The sequence below is a fragment of the Haliotis rubra genome, unplaced genomic scaffold (genome assembly GCF_003918875.1).
Source record: "Haliotis rubra isolate DU_JTF1 unplaced genomic scaffold, ASM391887v1 Scf61, whole genome shotgun sequence".
In the NCBI taxonomy this organism is placed as follows: domain Eukaryota; kingdom Metazoa; phylum Mollusca; class Gastropoda; order Lepetellida; family Haliotidae; genus Haliotis; species Haliotis rubra.
Window position 1 is genome coordinate 1,984,302 of NW_025767313.1, and position 22,812 is coordinate 2,007,113.

General features: G+C 39.5%; 1 protein-coding gene across 1 annotated transcript in view; it reads right to left on the reverse strand.

Annotated features, from left to right (window-relative positions):
• Nucleotides 1-2,962: 2,962 nt before the first annotated feature.
• Nucleotides 2,963-22,812, reverse strand: part of LOC124255823 — a 57,283-nt gene continuing 37,433 nt past the window's right edge. Inside the window, exons 3-4 of the mRNA XM_046689759.1 lie at nt 8,326-8,411; nt 2,963-3,971 (exon numbers count right to left, since the gene is read on the reverse strand). Coding sequence (XP_046545715.1) covers nt 3,736-3,971; nt 8,326-8,411 — 322 coding nt within the window. The 3' untranslated portion in view covers nt 2,963-3,735. The remainder of the gene's footprint in view (nt 3,972-8,325; nt 8,412-22,812) is intronic.

The following is a 22,812-nucleotide window of genomic DNA, read 5'->3' on the forward strand; positions in this document are numbered from 1 at the left end:
CTTTCACGAAGGTCAATTATTTTGTTCCCATCCTTTCGCCTGATCTCACCTTCCAACCGTGCAGTGATTCTGGATTATTCATGAATAGATTTGTTTGTCTTTTGTGTGCTCTGTGTAAACCTAGTGTGGCTCAAAGGGACTCAAAGGATTGCACAATATCATCAAAGCACTAGTTAATATTTTCTTTGCCTATAGTTAATTGTTCTTTTCTTGTATTTTCTTTACACTTAAATTTGTCTAACATTTCTTTAGGATCGACATGAATTGGTTAAACAATTTTTTTTCCGTAGCATGTCCATTATTCTCTGAAATGCATATCATTTACATATCTTTGATAATGTTATTAGTTCACATATATTTTGAAAGCAAAACATTTTCTCTTTTATCATCATTATTATCAATCAGAGATATCAAAATCTGATGATCTGTGAAAGAGCAAGGTGAAATATTCCATCCATATTACTAACCCGGGGATATCAAGGAATTATAACTTAGTGTAATGAAACCAAATGCATGAGTTAATCATGTAATATGATCATTCGCCTGCCCCAACATATCAACCATCTTCAATGTCTGACAGTCAGGTTTTTACCATTTTATCACAACTTGAGAGTATTGAGATTAATTCAGACTTCCTCTCTTACGACACTCAAAACCAATTTCCCCGTCTGGGTTCCAGTGCCCAACTGCAACCTAATCTGAGCTTGAATTACAAAGCGAGAGGCGAACCAATTTGTCAGTGAAGGTACCATAGTTCCTGGCAGTCACAAAAAAGTGGAATTTTCCCAGAAATAGTTCCTGAGAGTCAAATATTGATCCCTTAGACTCACGACAGGCGTGTATTGGCGCCCGCTTGTACTGTTTGAAGCGATGTTCGGGAAGCAGGTTTCTTTATTGCCAGAACTCCTCTGCGCCAACCTGGAAAATATTTTCCAATTATCCTAAGCTTGAGCCAAAAATCGTTAGAGAAGTTTGGGTTTCTAAGAATTAGTTGTGTTGTGCTGTTTCGTAAAGAAGGAAAGGGTTTACCATGGATGTGAACTGATAAATATGTTAAGATACGGGAACGATCACTGACAAGCATGGATGGATCTCGCGATTTAGATATACGTTCGCGATAAAAGAGATACTCCTCAGAACCGCCTTTCTTGTTAAGCGCCTTTCGCGTGGACTCGATACGCAATAAACAACAATTACCGATTCTTTCAGGGGCCGTAAACTGGGCTTAGGCTGAGGGTCAATATCGAAGATTAGGTGTAGTCTGTTGTTGTCTGTTGTTATATTCGTATGCTGGATATCGTTGAACAGCTTTAGTTAAATAAGATTTTAAAACTGAAATATGTTTCTCCATGCGATAAGTTTTGCTCATATCGTGGATAATATTAAAACCCACAATTAGTCATTATTCTGCAGCTGACCTTCAATTCAGTTAAAACTGGGGAACATTCTTGAAAACCTTTTTTACACTGCTCTTATATATGCAGTTTTAGAGATGTTGTTACGTCAGTTTGGTTTCGTTGACTGACATTACTTAAACTACTGTTAAATCCCTAATCTAGGGATTGAGAAAATGTTTAAATCCGCCCGTAAGTTTCATGTATTGATCAATCAACGCCACCTGTCAAAGTTCTGGAATCGGCTAAATGCCTTCATCACGTTCCTGCATACTCATGTAAATAGTTTAGCCCTGGATAATCTTAAAAACGGATAAAATTATAAGCTCCAACCATCAATTTTCTGATAAGAGCGCATCTTGTTTTCTTGTATTTGGAAATGGGAACTACCTCACGTATTGCAACGGTTTACGACATCCCTCATACCTCCAACCGTCACACCTAGAATTCATTTCAGCCTCGGGCCATGATCAACCAGAAAAAAACCCATAATTCAATTTCCAAAGTCAATTAAATCTGTAGTTGTCATTAAATCACATATCGTTTTTGCATTATGACTAAATACACAATTTTGCTCTAAGCACTGGTCGTCATGGAAACAGATTAAAAGGTTAGGCAAAAATGCTGCAACGTAGCCATGAACGTAACTCGTCTGATATAATTGTCATGCTGTTCGTTTAGCCAACAAGACCGAAACTGAGTGTTTACCGTTATATTCAATCCTTGCCATTTAGGCATCCAGCTAGAAGACTTTTAATGTTGATGACATTAACTGATGTCATTACATAAATATGTGTCAACGCCTGAAGCAATGACTGGACTCTTTCTAAATCGGCAGCCATCATACATGGGGGAGACATACATTAACAACGTTAAAGGGTAAACCAACGGTGGTCAGTTTGATGTATGTAACAGTCATGTTAATTATACTTACCAAGCGTAATCATACATTAGAACATGTTTCAGGTTACATCAACAAAGCAGGATTAAAAGTGATCACATCATGTTATATAATGATTCAAATGCTATATTTAGGTCTGGAACAAAACATGTAAGGAATATCCTCAAAACTGTGGGTTGAAAAGTTCCCTAACCGAAATACTGTCTCCAATCCCGACTGGCATCATGCATCATTGGTAGCTCTTTGAACTGTATAGTATATGACAAAATATTCAGTTCAGTTTCAAAGAAATTCCATTCTAGTTGAAGTTTCATTTACGTTTCATTTACTGACCTATTGTTTGCGAAAACTTTTGTATTTATTGTCAGACATTTATTCAATCTACTAAAACTCAGTTCTTACTCGCCATATGTTGTCATCAACGCCTTACAGAAAAACTAGCATCTTTTAGTTTCACAAAAAGATCCTCCTTAACATCAACATGAGATTGACACTGACACATGACATGCTAAATATGTTTCATATATTTCTTCCGTCAGAACATATTTGTCTATTATTAATTCGACATTATAATTGTACATATATACACTTTCGATAATTATAATTAAACAATGTACGAAGACATCTGGGAAAAACATTAAATGAAGATGGTACGAGAAAAGCTCTAGATGATTCAAGCTGTATTCACAGAGAGGATAAAAACGGAATAAAGAGGAAGAGATGGTCTGCTTAATTCTACTGAGGACATTCGATGGGATGACCTTCCACAAAGTAACCTAAATCCAATGATATCTATACGAAACTATCAAAGTGATGTAAGTAATGTATTGTGTTCTATGTGGTGGAAGTCGGCCGACGTTGGTCTCCTCCATGCCAATTGTTGGCAACAACTTACAAATTTGATGTAATTCGCTGTGCTACTCATTCCTTCACAGAAGCTCCATCGTATACGATTCTGATCAGAGACGTTAGTGCTATCTGACACTCAGAGACTTCCTCTCACACAACTTGGCCATGATGGCTCCATATCTGGCGGTTGTAAAATTCCGTTTACTTTCTTTACAACCTTGAAATCTCCATCAGTCATAATGGTCCGCATTATTACACAGCTCCCAGTAATATCGTGTGTGTAATACCACCTTCCAATATTTTAAATCTGTCAAATACTGATTCCAGACTCCAGATGTCAGAGCAAGATGACATCTTGTTAATTGACAATATCTTGCTTTTCCAATCGTGATAGAATCCACACTTCCACAACTAAATACAAGCCACTCGTAGCCATTATGTTTGCCTTTCATGTCTTTCTAGCGCCATTTTTAACGAATCAAGCCTCTTTACACTCGGATTTCCTCGGGTTTTTCCGGTTGCAAAAGCTCTACGTTACAAGCCGAAGTGTTCCGAATGCCGTCAGATGTATTCACTAACGTCGGCGTTGTGTCAAACAAGGGTAGACAACTCGTTCCGAGGTACGTTGACATCCCCCTGAGTCTTATGAGAATGTGGAGGGGTTTCGTAAACCGGAAGTCCCTCGTCCGCTCGGCTTTTCTCTGCTCGCCAGTGGTAGGAGTTCTGCATAACGCTGAGTATGCAGAACAGAATCCCAGCTCCGAGGATAACGCTCGATGTTAGCGCCGGGGTCGACTTCATCTTCATCATCGCAAACAGGATCAGAGCTGAAACCAAGCAGAATGACGTTACCAGAGCGAATGCACGGCACTGATCTATCAAAAGATTTGTTGTTACTGATTGTATATACTCATTTTGTGTCGCCTGAAAATGTGTTCACCATAGTCTATTATGTGAATGAATTTTGTTTTATGCCGCATGCAGCAGCATCAGCCAAAAATCGTTACATCCAAATCATATTTGTTGACAGTGTTAGTAACTATCCATGCGGTCAGTTTACGTTCAAACTGAAAACAACTGTATATATCTTGGTGTTTCAGTTGCCCTTTCTATGGTTTCTACCATTCGTTGCCTTTGGAATATTGCTGAGTTGGGCGTAAAACTAAACTCACTCACTCACTCACTGTTGATGACCGAGAGTTGTGGATCTCTCGCGTTGTGTTTAATATTATATGACATTGTTTTGATTCGGGAATAAATACATCATGGAAATGATGTGCATAGACGCGGAAAGAAATTACTTTGAAGTCATCAATGGCGTCCATCTCAATCATACTCCCACAGGAGTTGGCAATAGGAACAAACAGTTCGGTATTGACATGGGCTGGAGATTAAGGGAACCATGTTCACGCAGGGTAAAATTCCGTCAAAATTGTAACCTAAAAACTTTTAGTTTGATTAATTTATAGCTGGGGCAGATAGTATTTCTGTCTACTGTAGGGTTCTGAAAGTGGAAGTTTGAGAACGGCTACAACCGGACGTGGTTACATGCAGCTAGGAAATAAAGGGACAGAACTGATAGAAAAGAAGTCTTTGGGTGAAAGTTAAAACTTATAATTGAATTGCTGTGGTGCATTTTTACAAGATCGAAAAGCTTCATCAGTCCTTTGATGCTGAAATAGCAACGGATAGATTTTCCTTCGTTTCTTTCGCGAACTAAAAATGCTGTGCAATTCCCCGCCAAAGATCTATATGAAGTCGATAATAGTGTTTGCTCCCTGTTGAACCATCGGGTAAGAGTATCCTAAATTCAATTCTAAAAGAAAATCACTAGACGAACATGTTAAACTTTAGACACAGCTAGTCGTGGGTAGTCAACTAACATAACCTACACTGGAATTTATAGTTGCACGTTCACCTGTAGACGCGTTTATCACGAATAGCAGGATTCACAGTTTATATTCAGTGCAGAGATATACGTTAAGGCTTTATGTACTCTACAGTACAACCAGAAATTATTGAGAATTTAAAGATTGTGTAATTTTTTTAAAATTCACTCATTACTCACGTATTAAATGTGAATATTCGCGGAACATAACTCCAGATTCAAAGACAGGTGAACAGTTAGTATTTTATCAAGTCACCATTGGCAGCAATGCAGGCTTCAATGCGGCGGGGCATACTACTGATCAAAGAAGTTAGAAAGTCGTGGTCCTTGCTGTCCCAATATCGGACCACATCTTCTTTCATTTCAGCAATATTTGTCAGATTTTTCTTATTGACACTTTCCTTCATAAGTCCCCAAACATTTTCTATTGGATTGAGGTCAGGGCTATAGCTTGGCCAATCTAATATTGTCATATTTTGGGTCCGAAACCAGGCCTGTGAATGCTTTGAACGATGTTTTGGGTCGTTGTCCTGCTGGAAAATCCAAAACTTTCCATAGAACACGTGAGCAGATGGAAGTAAATGTCCCTCGAGAATATCTGCGTACAACTCACTGTTCATATTCCCTTCAAATGCACAGAGGGGCGTTGCCCCTAAACCAGATATGCCACCCCACACGTTAAATTTCGGACTGTACTTTGGGCGCTGATACAAAGGTTTTTCAGTTTGTTTGGTCCAGAATTTCAGTTAATTAGGAACAGCCACACAGAACGTTCATCTGAGAAAATCACATTGTACCAGTTAAAATTTCTATGCTGTAAGCACCAGTTCAACCTTCGCTCCTTTTGTTCAGGTTTCATGATCGGTGATCAGTTCTAATTGTCTCCTTACAGACAGCCACAGTTCCTCTATCAATCATATCCAGCCTTAAGTTTTCTAAACTCCTTCGTTTGTTTTTAGAAACAAGAATACCAAGCCGCCTCCTGTCACCGACAGTCAATTTTCTGGGCCTACCTGCGCCTCCCCGGTGCTCAATGCCATATCCATTTGCAATATTTTTCAAAACACGATAAACAGTGGACAAAGGGATGCCTGTTCTACTTGAAATCACGTTAGCTGATCTGATGTCCTTGTTATAATACTCTAAAATCAAATTCCCCTTCTCTAAATCATCCATACTTAGGATCACTGAAAATGTCGTCTGCTAGCAAGTAAACAAAGGGGAATAACTCTTGACAAACTAATGAAAAGGATTAACGGAGTTGTCTCTCTTGAATGAAACCAAGCACTTGATAGCTGGTCAAGGTTGTATATACTAGAAATCCATTTTAATCATATTCCTAAAATTCTCAATAATTTCTGGTCATACTCTATATCATGCACCGCCGCATGTTTTATGGATGGTGGACGCCATACTTATTTTACCTACAACCATAGATACGAAGACTATATGGAATTGTCTTACTGAATAATGAACAGATACATTTTTGAAAAAAAAGTTAGCATTAGCAGTAATAATGCATTCCAGTCTGTTTCTCTTACCCAACATTTAATATAATTGTCCCATTTACCCATCTTGTAACATTGTGTTAAAGCACGGTGGCTGTGTTCGGTGGGAAAGCTGGTGTGGACACGATATTGTTGTACCAACTGAGAAGAAAAGATGGTAACTACACAAAATGGTTGCACGAACCAAACTGGTAAAATGGTATGGACTCTGTACACGCCCAGCAGGAAAGATGGTAAGGAGACATGTTTATTGCACTCACCCAGCAGGAAAGATGGTAATAATATATATTTGTTGTACTCACCGAGCAGGAAAGATGGTAAGGAGACATGTTTATTGCACTCACCCAGCAGGAAAGATGGTAATGGTATATATTTGTTGTGGCCACCCAGTAGGAAAGATGGTAAGGGCACATATTTGTTGTACTCGCCCAACAGGAAAGATGGTAAGGACACACATTTATTGTACTCACCCAGCAGGAAAGATGGTAAGGACACATATTTATTGTACTCGCCCAACAGGAAAGATGGTAAGGACACATATGTGTTGCACTCACCCAGCAGGGAAGATGGTAAGGACACATATGTATTGTACACACCCAACAGGAGATGGTAAGGACACATATTTGTTGTACTCACCCAGCAGGAAAGATGGTAAGGACACACATTTATTGTTCACACCCAACTGGAAAGATGGTAAGGAAACATATATGTTGTACTCACCGAGCAGGAAAGATGGTAAGGACACATATTTGTTGCACTCACCCAGTAGGAAAGATGGTAATGATATATATTTGTTGTACTCACTCAGGAGGAAAGATAATAAGGACACATATTTATTGCACTCACCCAGCAGGAAAGATATTAAGGACACATATTTGTTGTACTCACCCAGTAGGAAAGATGGTAAGGATACATATCTGTTGTACTCACACAGCAGGAAAGATGGTAAGGATATATATTTATTGCACTCACCCAACAGGAAAGATGGTAAGGACACATTATTGTACTTGTACTCACCCAGCAGGAAAGATGGTAAGGACACCAGCAGGAAAGATGGTATTGACAAACTTGTACTCACCCAACAGGAAAGATGGCGGGGACAAACGATTGTAGTTGTAGATTAAGGACACCCAACAGGAGGAAAGATGGTAAGGAGACATATTTATTGTATTGTACATATTTGTTGTACTCACCCAACAGGAAAGATGGTAAGGACACATTGTTGTACTTGTACTCTCCCAGGAGGAAAGATGGTAAGGAGACAGTACTCACTCAGCAGGAAAGATGGTAAGGAGACATATTTGTTGTACTCACTCAGCAGGAAAGATGGTAAGGAGACATATTTGTTGTACTCACCCAACAGGAAAGATGGTAAGGACACATTATTGTACGTGTACTCACCCAGGAGGAAAGATGGTAAGGAGACATATTTGTTGTACTCACTCAGCAGGAAAGATGGTAAGGATATATATTTATTGTACTCACCCAACAGGAAAGATGGTAAGGACACATTATTGTACGTGTACTCACCCAGGAGGAAAGATGGTAAGGAGACATATTTGTTGTACTCACCCAACAGGAAAGATGGTAAGGACACATTATTGTACGTGTACTCACCCAGGAGGAAAGATGGTAAGGAGACATATTTGTTGTACTCACTCAGCAGGAAAGATGGTAAGGAGACATATTTGTTGTACTCACTCAGCAGGAAAGATGGTAAGGAGACATATTTGTTGTACTCACCCAACAGGAAAGATGATAAGGAGACATATTTGTTGAGCTCACCCAACAGGAAAGATGGTATGGACAGGAAGAAGCCGATGACAGCGATGAATCTGCTACTGGAACACTCCCTCAGATACTTCAGGGCTCTGAAACAACAAAACATTTCATAACAACTCAATATAATGACATTTCTATCACCTTTCACCCGAACATACAGTCCGTTTGGGTTCAAATGAAAACGAAAAGGTATCAGCCGTTTGTCAACCCCCGGTGTGAAGCGTGAAAATAGCAAAATATTACATGATGGTTTCTTAAACAACTTTTTCCGTGATCGATCCAAAGAACGTCAGATTTCAGATCAACTTTTTCCGTGATCTTTTGATCGATCACGGAAAAAGTTGTTTAAGAAACCATCACGTAATATTGTGCTATTTTCACGCTTCACAACGGGGGTTGACAAACGGCTGGTGGAACAGTACCAACACACATTCAGGTGCAACTCAGCACAGTGAGATGACCCCAGCTGGTCAGGCGCTGTTCCATCAGCCGTTTGTCACCCCTCGGTGTGAAGCGTGAAAATAGCACAATATTACATGATGGTTTCTTTAACGTTTTCCGTGATCGATCAAAAGAACGTCAGATTTCAGATCCTGTTGGGTACAGGTGTTTCAGGACCATGTGTCTTATTTATGTTTGATGCACTTATCCCAATTTCGAGTTATTTAATCATTCTTCGTTCTCATTTGAACCCAAACGAACTATAGAGTCAGAACCACGCAGCAGTCTTGCTTGACAATGGTTAGCACAAAAAACTCCAAGAAATAGCTTAGCAATAAAACGAATGCATCTACACTATGATTGCACACATTATTAATATTATTTTTCCGCGAAGAATACCATAAATAAGTATTTCCACTTGGTGGTAAAATGCTTACTTACCAAATAGTTTCGACTTTATAGAAACAAAAACATTACTGGGTGTAACGAAGTGTTTAAAGAATCAAATCCTGTAATGCGTTCAGTGGCATTTTCATGTGACATGAGTAACCATCCTGCAAACTTCAGTGAATTATTTCATCAGTTAGTGCAAAAAAGGGAATATGGTTAGATAAAAATATTTCAGACTGATATTTTAGAAGGTCCGCGAATCATTTCAATTTTCTACGCATTGCTGATTTCACTGAGAACATGCCGTCTTCAATCATGTTTAATCTACATTTGCGTAACATCAGGCATATTCTTCTTCATTAAATATTCCTTCCCTAACGCTTTAACGGCTAACCAGATCAGATAGCCGGGCTAAAGCAATATGCTCAGAGAGTCAAAGAGAGCCTGCTCCATATCACTTCAGTACTTCTTTCAGGCAACGACACATTACACAGACGGATGAGAAAATTAACTGTCTACCTGCAAATGTCGGTCGCGTTTGGGAATTTGAATTTCATATGTTCCAGATACACAGCGGTGAACTTTTTAAAGCTTGTTAGGCATCGACTCACATTTGCATCCAAACAAGTGTTTCAGTTTAGATTCTATTTAGGTAGCAGCATTTGAAAATGATTCATTGTATGTTGGGTGATGACACATTCAACACACAGTAGCTTGACGTTTCCATATAGCCTGTCTGTATTAATGGCCATAGAAACTCTGCTGTTATGGAATGATTTATTGGTGTGTGTTATGAATCAAGCAATATAGGTTGGGCAGGAGGAACATTCAAACCAGGCCATTCACCAGCTATATGGAGACCATTAGAAGTGCTCAAACTGTCAAGCAATATAGGTTGGGCATGAAGCAATTGTTCAAATCAGATCCTACACCAGCTATATGGAGGCCATTAGAAGTGCTCAAACTGTCAAGCAATATAGGTTTGGCATGAAGCAATTGTTCAAATCAGATCCTACACCAGCTATATGGAGGCCATCAGAACTGCTCAAACTGTCAAGCAATATAGGTTGGGCATGAAGCAATTGTTCAAATCAGATCCTACACCAGCTATATGGAGGCCATTAGAAGTGCTCAAACTGTCAAGCAATATAGGTTGGGCATGAAGCAATTGTTCAAATCAGATCCTACACCAGCTATATGGAGGCCATTAGAAGTGCTCAAACTGTCAAGCAATATAGGTTGGGCATGAAGCAATTGTTCAAATCAGATCCTACACCAGCTATATGGAGGCCATTAGAAGTGCTCAAACTGTCAAGCAATATAGGTTGGGCATGAAGCAATTGTTCAAATCAGATCCTACACCAGCTATATGGAGGCCATCAGAACTGCTCAAACTGTCAAGCAATATAGGTTGGGCATGAAGCAATTGTTCAAATCAGATCCTACACCAGCTATATGGAGGCCATCAGAAGTGCTCAAACTGTCAAGCAATATAGGTTGGGCATGAAGCAATTGTTCAAATCAGATCCTACACCAGCTATATGGAGGCCATTAGAAGTGCTCAAACTGTCAAGCAATATAGGTTGGGCATGAAGCAATTGTTCAAATCAGATCCTACACCAGCTATATGGAGGCCATTAGAAGTGCTCAAACTGTCAAGCAATATAGGTTGGGCATGAAGCAATTGTTCAAATCAGATCCTACACCAGCTATATGGAGGCCATTAGAAGTGCTCAAACTGTCAAGCAATATAGGTTGGGCATGAAGCAATTGTTCAAATCAGATCCTACACCAGCTATATGGAGGCCATTAGAAGTGCTCAAACTGTCAAGCAATATAGGTTGGGCATGAAGCAATTGTTCAAATCAGATCCTACACCAGCTATATGGAGGCCATTAGAAGTGCTCAAACTGTCAAGCAATATAGGTTGGGCATGAAGCAATTGTTCAAATCAGATCCTACACCAGCTATATGGAGGCCATTAGAAGTGCTCAAACTGTCAAGCAATATAGGTTGGGCATGAAGCAATTGTTCAAATCAGATCCTACACCAGCTATATGGAGGCCATTAGAAGTGCTCAAACTGTCAAGCAATATAGGTTGGGCATGAAGCAATTGTTCAAATCAGATCCTACACCAGCTATATGGAGGCCATCAGAACTGCTCAAACTGTCAAGCAATATAGGTTGGGCATGAAGCAATTGTTCAAATCAGATCCTACACCAGCTATATGGAGGCCATTAGAAATGCTCAAACTGTCAAGCAATATAGGTTGGGCATGAAGCAATTGTTCAAATCAGATCCTACACCAGCTATATGGAGGCCATTAGAAGTGCTCAAACTGTCAAGCAATATAGGTTGGGCATGAAGCAATTGTTCAAATCAGATCCTACACCAGCTATATGGAGGCCATTAGAAGTGCTCAAACTGTCAAGCAATATAGGTTGGGCATGAAGCAATTGTTCAAATCAGATCCTACACCAGCTATATGGAGGCCATTAGAACTGCTCAAACTGTCAAGCAATATAGGTTGGGCATGAAGCAATTGTTCAAATCAGATCCTACACCAGCTATATGGAGGCCATTAGAAATGCTCAAACTGTCAAGCAATATAGGTTGGGCATGAAGCAATTGTTCAAATCAGATCCTACACCAGCTATATGGAGGCCATTAGAAGTGCTCAAACTGTCAAGCAATATAGGTTGGGCATGAAGCAATTGTTCAAATCAGATCCTACACCAGCTATATGGAGGCCATTAGAAGTGCTCAAACTGTCAAGCAATATAGGTTGGGCATGAAGCAATTGTTCAAATCAGATCCTACACCAGCTATATGGAGGCCATTAGAAGTGCTCAAACTGTCAAGCAATATAGGTTGGGCATGAAGCAATTGTTCAAATCAGATCCTACACCAGCTATATGGAGGCCATTAGAAATGCTCAAACTGTCAAGCAATATAGGTTGAAGCATGTTCAAATCAGATCCTGTTCAGAATCAAACTGTCAGATGGGCATACACCAGCTATATGGAGGCCATTAGAAGTGCTCAAACTGTCAAGCAATATAGGTTGGGCATGAAGCAATTGTTCAAATCAGATCCTACACCAGCTATATGGAGGCCATTAGAAGTGCTCAAACTGTCAAGCAATATAGGTTGGGCATGAAGCAATTGTTCAAATCAGATCCTACACCAGCTATATGGAGGCCATTAGAAGTGCTCAAACTGTCAAGCAATATAGGTTGGGCATGAAGCAATTGTTCAAATCAGATCCTACACCAGCTATATGGAGGCCATCAGAACTGCTCAAACTGTCAAGCAATATAGGTTGGGCATGAAGCAATTGTTCAAATCAGATCCTACACCAGCTATATGGAGGCCATTAGAAGTGCTCAAACTGTCAAGCAATATAGGTTGGGCATGAAGCAATTGTTCAAATCAGATCCTACACCAGCTATATGGAGGCCATTAGAAGTGCTCAAACTGTCAAGCAATATAGGTTGGGCATGAAGCAATTGTTCAAATCAGATCCTACACCAGCTATATGGAGGCCATTAGAAGTGCTCAAACTGTCAAGCAATATAGGTTGGGCATGAAGCAATTGTTCAAATCAGATCCTACACCAGCTATATGGAGGCCATCAGAAGTGCTCAAACTGTCAAGCAATATAGGTTGGGCATGAAGCAATTGTTCAAATCAGATCCTACACCAGCTATATGGAGGCCATTAGAAGTGCTCAAACTGTCAAGCAATATAGGTTGGGCATGAAGCAATTGTTCAAGTCAGATCCTACACCAGCTATATGGAGGCCATCAATGAATATGGATGAGTCAGATGGAGTGACAGACACTTCTTTGAAGCAGAGTGATCCTTGTCACGCGAAGTTTACTCCTAGGGGCCTTGTCTGGATGCGAAATTTAATATGTCACTGAATTATTTGCCTAGCTTAACGTGGTTGTCTAATCTTGTGTGAAGACAATCTATATGATGTTAACAATATCTTTATTATTTAGCCAACTCTCAACGGAACTTGTCACCATGCTGGTCTGAATTGGTCGAAATGGCCATCAAGGCAGTCAAGAAATTTTGAATTTCGTGGTTAAAGGAAGAAATTCTGCTTGATGATGCTTTGGATTTGAGTGATTTACAGAAATTAGAAGAAAGAAAGAAATGGCTGGATAGAGTGTCCGAAATGGTTTGGATCAGTTTTCACCACGTATGTTCTTGACTGGTCTGAATTACCGCTCGAATGCTTCAGAACAGTTTCCTTATCTAGGTTTTAATAAGACTTGTGGCCTATTTCTGAATCATTGCATTCGAAATGTCCAATGGAAGATTTGGTGACACGAATGGGCCAGCTTTCCCAAGCATGTTCGACTGAACTTTTTTTTAACACCCAAATAGTAGGCGGATTAATTCTGCAGGTATCCATTGACTTCTGTGACAGAGAAGTTATTGGTATCTCTCGCGACCAGCAGCAATAGAATAGGGGATTTCGTACCAGTACATCACATATGTGCAGCTGGTCTTTCTCATAAAATTATGTTCAAAGGATGACCTTTCAAAGATCCATACAGAAACTGTTTCGTTGAGACAAATGGAACCGCCCAATACATGTATATTATACACGTCTCCACATTCCAAATTCATCATTGTGGGAATCGACTGAGTACAAGGTTCACTGGAACACGTCATGAAAATAAAGTGAATTCTCAAGAGGGGAAAAAGCGGTGACATACCCTATAAAATGTAATTTAATTAGCAGACCTTTGCAATTAGATATAAATGATTATATTTCATCATTTATGTATACTTATGAAACAGCCCAGGATCTGTCAGAAAACCAACACTTGGATGACGTTAGTGGGGGTGTAATGCACGATGGACCAGCACTACAACAAGTGAATCAGCAGAGCTGAGAGAAGACAGATCGATGGAGACAATAAATGGTGTATGAGTGCTGAACTCCGGGAAACAAGACTGATAGCCCTGTCTTTGAACGTCAGGGAAGCAGTAATTATGTTGGCTTTCATCGATGGTCTGGGAAACAATTGATTCCTCTATTCTTATTTCACGGCCCAGAAGTTGAGGGTTTGCTAAGTGGCCTTCTTGCCACCCAACTAGAGGACACAGCAGAGACAACCGACATTTGTTTGAGGAGCGAGATGAAAACGGCCATGAGGAGGTGAAGTGTGGTATTATCATAAGGTCTCGTATCAAGTGTTAACAGGCTGCTTAGCTACAGGCATGCACAGACAACTGCTGAAGAGATAATACATTTTGTGTTTAGAATTGTGAGTTTGTGAAAGAGTGATTGAAGTTTTTAACACGCAAAAGTGGATGATATATACAATGGGCAGCATGGTAATAAATAGTCTTGGGATAGACCTGGAGTTGATAGCATGAACACCGATCTATTCATTATGATCTATGCACTATGATCTGTGCACTATGGCCTATGCACCATGGTCTATGCGCTATGATGTATGCACAATGATGCACTATGTGTGCACAATGATCTATGCACTATGATCAAAGTTGCACTTTCTAACAACCCAATTTCCATTAGTCGACTTACGAGAGGCATGAATATATTTAAATAATTCTATTTTGTCCATCCATCAATTGATAAATTTTCTTCCCTATTGAATTGTTCAAATGAAATTGTAATTCAAAATCTTGCGGTTTTTATTTGTCAAGCCAACATGATAAGAAAATTGTATTTATGAAATGTACTACTTAATTTCAGTACTGAAATAAAGATTAATTGATTACAGAGGCATGCGATTCAAGGAACCTAGTCTGCCTTCAATTCCCTTCTAAATTTTAATAGGAAAACTCTGAATTAGAGACCAGATTTGTGTAAGGTTAATTTAATCACAATCAGCAATATGCCAGTTACATGACGAGTCTGAAAATAGTCTAGTCCAGACAACCCAATGATTGATGTCATGAGCTTCGACCGATGGCAGTTAGGATACAGTGACATGTATCACTCACCTCACCTCCCGATCCCGTTAATCCCTGTTTAAGACAAGCCCGGATTGCTGAAGACCGATTGTAACAATGTTTGTTTTCTGTTCAATGTTTTTGAGAGTTTAGTATTAGATACAAATGAACTCAGTATAATCTCGTTTGAAGACAAAGATAGCAGTCTGTGACTGCAAAACTAGACAGACCTCACACGATTAGAAAGTATCTCAACATAATTGGATTGGTCCTTAGAACGGAGAAAGGTTATTACCACTGTTAACATATATATATCAATGCATGTATAGAGCGAACAATACCTCTGCGATACATTAAGACAATCTTGCAATGGTGAGTGAGTGAATGAGTGAGTGAGTTTAACGTCGCACTAAAATTCCAGCTCTATGGCCGCAGTCGGTAAATAATCGAGCCTGGACCAGTGATCAACCATCCAATCATAAGGAGGTTAGAATGTGATGTTTTATTATAGTTATTTTTGTTTATCCTTTTATATTTATTATTTTGTACATTGTAACTATATGGACCATTAAATAGACTGGTAACTGCACATGCAATCTGTATAATATATTTTACCATAACTAGGCCATTAACTGCCGAAGTTGGGTCTCAAGATCCCCTCACTGGGTCTAGAGGTCCCAAGGACATAACTGGAAGAACTGATAACTGGTCGCATCCCTCCGGTCCCTCCAGTACACGAGAGCAGACTGTATATGATTAAACAATTCGACAATTCGTTTCAGCGACCTCTAATGCGGTTCACTCGTGCCGTATTCAAGACGCGACTTTATCCAAGGTCTACATAATTTTCAGACGAAGATTACATAGACAATTTAAAGTAGAATGTACACGTATAATTACTGGTTTAGACACACGCGTACAATGGATCAAAGCATAATCCTGTGGCGCCTGTGGCCTGTTTACTGTATGGGTTATCAATCTTACATACACTGGTTCATTATTGTCAACACACTGTCTGAACTGTCATGGGCATGTTCGTATCACACCAGTACACACTGACTCAGAGTCTTCTGGTGGGAGCCAGAGCGTTGTGAGATCATTACCCAATTTGAAATAATTCCCCTCTCGTTCCTAAAGGAGATCATGTTACAGACAGAGACTCTCCAAAAGGTGACGGGGATCTTGTTATTGTGTGCTCCGTGATGCGGTCTTGTCAGACCTGTCTTTTATTACACATATACATGTCTACATATGTTTTCGTCATTTATGAACACATTTGGTTTGTTGTTTTCTGACTAGACCACGTCTTATAGTACAGGCGTAGATGTTCACGAGTGATTTTGTGACTAAAAAGCAGTCGGTTTTATTACCATTTAATAGTCAAGACGTATTCCAACTTGCACAAAGCCTAATATTTACATACCGTTATTCCTCTGTTAGGTTTGGTTTGGTGTGGTTTCCGGGTTGTTGTTTAACGCCGCACTCAGCAATATTCCAGGTATATGGAGGCAGTCTGTAAATAATCGAGTCTGGACCAAACAATCCAGTGATCAGATGCATGAGCATCGATCTACGCAATTGGGATACGATGACATGTGTCAACCAAGTCAGCGAGTCTGACCACCCGATCCCGTTAGTCGACTCTTACGACAAGCATGGGCTGCTGAAGACCAATTCTCACCCGGATCTTTACGTGTCTCAGAGACAAGATCTTCACGGGTCTTCCTCTTGGAAGGCTTGGAATATGCGAATGGAGTCGGCCTCAAACGGTGTCGTATGAAAGCAAACTACAAGGTATTACAGTACTGAAAGTGAAATACAACAATATCTTTTGCAATATTGTCTTTTGGCTCAATACATAGGACTTGAAAATGCTTGATAATGCTCTCCCCGCCGATCTATTACAGGGGCCTAATCAAGGCGTGAATGGATTTGGTGATTTATGGTGTTTCTACTGTTAAACCAAATTTCACTGTGCTGCAGTGATTGTATGTACGATAAACGTTCAGGATTCATATCACAGAAACTAGGACTACTAATGCATTAATTGTCCAGTCGGAAAGTTGTGTGAATTTAAAAGCTGAATAGACTGGATTAATTCCAAATGGGCGTGTAAATGTGGATCTATATTCAGTAGTTAACTATTGACATACCACTTCAGAGTGACGACCAGTTGGGCCTGTTAACCACACACAAGGAATGATACGGTAATTGTTCTTCCCTGAACTCGACCAGACTTCATCATTCTGAAATCAGCATCTGCTCTGGCTACTTAAATCGTATACTAGCAAGGGACGACGTCTTCCGAGACCCACTTGGACTCAATTCGAACCAATTTAATCCTCTCATGAAATTCAATGATTCTTGTGGACATTCATCTTCTCGACGGCGAGCTCTGGGCGTCCGAGCTAGGATTGCAATCACTAACGGTATGCAGCCGAGGTCGCAGGCAATATATCGGCAATTCACTGGCCACACCGTCCATTGTTTCAAGAATAGGGCTTGTATCACATTTGATTGCACGTCTCTGGAAGTCATTGGTCTCTCATAAGCTGTAAATGGTGATTCTTATAATCACAACATTCCATTACTGGCTCCTTCAAGAACCTGGAGTTGATTTTTAGGAAGGTCAGAATGGTAGCAAACGAGTGGGTAAAAGCATAGACATTTTCGTTTAATCTATAAGAGAGATTTACCGTTATACATGAAACCTGCATCAAGACTGGCAGGTTTAGTTGGAGCCATAGGTACAGCAGGGGATTGGCTTTCCGTTTAACTGTAATAGTCTATCTGAAAGTAGACAGTCAACTTGCCTATTGGGGATTATGTAGATTACACTCCGTAGGTCTGGTTGGTAATAGGTATTAGATTGCAGTATCATTAGATCAATTGCGTGCAATATATATTTGATAGAAACGGTTTGAAATATACGTTGACAGTTGCGATTCGTTCAGAAACTACATAATTAAATTTAGTATGGATGTATTCGTTTTCATTTTTTTCACTTTGCTCACATTCAACGTCGGGAAGGAATATGAACTTTGAAAATAATTCAAATTTATTCCGTTTCCTAAATTATAAACAAATAAATAAAAGATAAATCAATTCCACTCTGTGTTAATATATTTTGAACATGCATGTGCTGGTCATAACTGACCTACGTAAAAAACAACAGACCGCCGATATATACCCAGCTAACACACAACGTATTCGCAACGGTTTGGGAAGATTGTAAATTGGTAACGTCATGACAAATCGTTGTCACAAGGTCAGTATTACGTCATTTTGTAACGTTATTTCACAAAGGTGCAGCAACGTTATACATACACGTTGTCAAAACTATGTGTATCGACTATTACACAATAACTTGGTATCACGATAGAGTTTTCTGTAAAACTTTTCACTTGAGATTCTTTCTTCACTATTCAGCTACAGCTTCAGAAAACACGTGACCAAAACAACAAGCAAATTAACGAATAAACATCGAAGTGAATTTCTGCTATGTTTCCTGTGTACTGTTCACTACGAACTGTTCAACTATTAACGTTAAATAGAATGTTAAGACAACGTAACATACGTTAACATACAAACAACTTTATAATTGTGACGACGTGAAAATTACTTATCACAACGTCACGTCACAACGTTGTAACAACGTAAATGGGAGTACACCGAATAACGTTGTAACAACGAAAGCATAACGTTGTGGCAACGTGAAAATGTTAGTTTGGGTAGCTGGAATAGGCCGTTAAACAACAGACATCCGCTGTACTTGGTGGCAGGGAGGCCTGGGAGGGCGACATCTCTGGGAGACATCCAGCAGGTGCTGTACTACTACTGCTATACACTAATGACGGCGGGCAGACACGCCTGTAGCACTCAACGACTGTACACCATGCCCTGTGGAATGAAGACGCGAATCTAGTGACGAAAAACAGAGGGAACACTTGAGAGGCCAATTAGCCGCCATGATCACAAGATCAAGTGAGCGTTGTGTGCACAAGCCAGAAGTGATACTGTCACACACATATACTCATGTACATAGTCACTCGACAGAACCTTCTGGACGTCCATAAGCAAAACTCTTCTTTTTTTTTTTGTCTTTTTAAATAATATTCCTTATAATTGTTGAACCTGTATGTAAAGTGTGTTTTTGCCATAGGGGCAAACAAACTGAGGTGTACATATGACCGGATAATGAAATTGTATCGACAATAATTCCGTATTTTCAACATGCATTGAGCCTAAGGGGAACGCTCTGTATGGACAGACATCTTCTTTATCGCAATAGATGCGACGTTTCGGTATAGATCCTAACACCGTTATCAAGCAAACGACAAGCATGGTCACTGCTGAGACGAATATAAACTCAAGGAATGATATAGTCACAATTGTACATTCGACTCTGCTTTTAGCAGAGATTTCTCATGAATGTGGAAAGGGTTTTATCGCTTCTATTTACTGAAGACCTGGATCTTCACGGGTAACAGGCATAATGCATTTGGTGTTTAAGCGACTGTGTACAGGCAGTCGTCTTATGGAAGGGGTGTTGCTGGGTAGGGTGTCAGGCAACAAAACAACCACCTACTTTATTAGGGGTAGCTGTGGCAGTGCCGGGTGCACCAGCTGAAGCAATGCATCCTTACCCTCTCATCTGGTATCTTCACTGATTTACAGCAATCCAGTCATGTAACTTTTATCACTATTCAACCCTAAACACCGTGTGGATTTGTTCCGGTAGACAATCAGGACTGAATATGCTCTGGCGTAGAACAGATATTATCCTGCTTTGTAACGACCTGCCATCAAAACGCCTGCTAACGGTTCAAATGATTCACCTTATATTATTTCGTGTTTCATTGTTTAAAATGAAATGTAACGGAAAGAGTGGCCAAAGGCGTTAAATGCGACCGTAATAATCCATTTCTTTGAAAATATTTTCAGCAGTTATAGTCACAAGAACAAAGGGATAGAACACAGTATTGATTATATTAAACAGTTATTGCATAAATATCCAAACTCAACCGTAGAAACAGAATCTGTTTCCAATAAATTCCTTTTCATAGGATGTAATATCGACTGCTTGGTCGGTCGCCAATGGATGAATCAATCTTGTACTGCCTGTTTAAAAATAGGAATGCATAGAAACTTTTTGATTGAAGGGGAAAAGATTATTCCAATGTCGACTCTAAATAAGGACATGTTTGATATATTTCTATGGTTTTTCGCTTGAACAGTTAATACAAAGTCACACACGCACCACGGATTCCAATGCTAAGGTGAACAACATTCTTGGATGCCACCACACATCTTTCCAATGCTCTTAGCTGGATGAATCAGAGGTCACTTTTGCTATTTGTATTGGTTTCCGGGAGTATTCGGGCTGAGACTTCGATTTTATGTCCAGCAAACAGACCAAAATTTAGGAGTAATGACATCCACATGTATACGCGAACATCATGTGTATAAATAGGAGAAGAAGAATGTTGAATGTCAGCTTGAATAAACATGTTAATAAATCAGTAATACACACAGGGGACATAATACGATAAACTGTTAACATGGTTGTCTTGAAATGTCGGAAATACAAGCAACGCCAGACAAAACAACAATCCATAGCGATGTGTGTACAACTGTGAATAAACAATGCAAGACAATAGGGTTTTGTATTATATACATCACCGGGGTGCAAACGAGACGATCTTCCATTCTATTTTGTAATGCCATTAGAATTCCTTTCTAGTATGTTTTGATTTGTAAATTTAGTTAATAAAAGAATACAATTGGTAATTTATCACATTATTTTGTTGTTGGTTTCACATTGAAGTCTTTTACGGACAGATTTCTGGTGAACTTCAATTCTATTTCAACTAGGATATCGACTCATAAAGTTCCAGTGTATTACCTCTGGGATGAAGATGTACACATGTACAATGAACATGTTGCTGACAACTGCTGTGAATGCCTTTAATAACATAACTACCAATAGGTATAATTTTCTCACACATTTCCCAGAAAATCATTTGATCAATGTACCACAACGCTGACTGTATATTTTAGAGTGTTAAAGAGCTGCCATATCCGTGATGCACCTAGTTTTAGGTATCCACTGTGATACAAGAGTGGTCCCCAGAAACGTCTTCAGTGGCAAACGTGGATCGGATGGTTAGGGTTGGTGCTCAGTCAACACAAACAAACAAACCTTATGTTGGGGATATTGACAGGGGCATATGACACAAACAAACACACACAAAACCCAACCAAAGAAAACAAAAGGAAAAAACATGCCCCCATCCCCACCCCACCCCCACTCACCACCACCAACAAAAAAATAAAAAAACAAAAATAAAACACAAAGACAAAAAAACAAACAAAACCCAAATACAACAGCAAAAAAAATCAAAACCAAAACACCAAAGTAATTAAACCTTCCGCTTTATTTGCACGTTAGCATATACGCTCGGTGTTTCAATTGTCACAAGACCAGGCGGCTGCTCTAAGTGTCACTAACTGTGAACAAGGCTTACTGTTCGCTGTTCGTTCTATTGTGCTACCTCATCGACACAGCTAGTGACACTCATTTTGTAACATCTTCTTTACACGTCTGGAACCCTAAAACGAGACTTTCAAATCTTTTCCTGTACGACCTATACTTCATGAACATTGGTTTGTGTCTAGACACATTTGGATTAGACCCAGGGAGGTGGCCAAGTTGAAATCTTACGTACATTAAAGGCGAACTACGAGTGGGTACAAATGGCTGTCCAAACAAATGTGATTCGAGTCATTTTAACACCGATATGTATGTTTTTCTGTTTACATTCAGAACGATAAATATTAAGGTTAATGAGTACCGCATTCACGCAGAGAAAAAAAACGTCTCACTAATTAAACCATCTGTGTCTTTGAATGTCTCCCCTAGAGTATTTTCAAATACACGACGGCCATGTGTGCATGGGTTGTAACTTGGCTTACTCGTTTCACGAACATCGGGTGTCGCCACGGATGTTTAGAGGTCCAGTATTTTTAGCACTTTTGTAACTGTTAAATAACGTCCTATGATATATGGGGTGGTGGGGTGGCCTAGTTTCCTGCTGAGCAACGTTATCAGATATGCCACTCTGAAGAAGCAATGACGTCACTTTAGACCTAAACTGGTTCCCGGTCCCTATGTGTGTCGTCAAGTTGCGATATGAGAGACGAGCCCAAGCGTGCTTTCGACCCTAACGGCATCAGCAACATTGAAAGACACCATGTGTTTTCGTGACGTATGGAGAATCTAAATCATCTAAAAAAATCACCATTTCCCTCGGCGAATGCTGTTGAAATTGAGTATTAAATAAACACTTCATATTGTTTTGTAAAATGCCAAGATAATCATAATTCGTAAACAAAAGAGACACTTTCAGGTATAATTGCGTCATTATGTTACTGATAAAAGATTATATCAACCTGGTAGTTGGCAAGAAAACATCAATACCCTTTAGATGTCGTTAATGTTTTCATAATTCAATCTAAATGTCTTTAGGCGTGAACATTCGCATAAGGTTATGACACACAAGACGGATATTAAAGATTAACAAGACATAAACAATATCTTATGTGTCGTTGCTTTTTATCGTTGCCTCCAAACGATGATTTGAGAATGTAATTTTCTCTCGCGACAAAAGAGACAGAATATCATCCAATTAAAGGCGAATCTAATATTTCTCAAA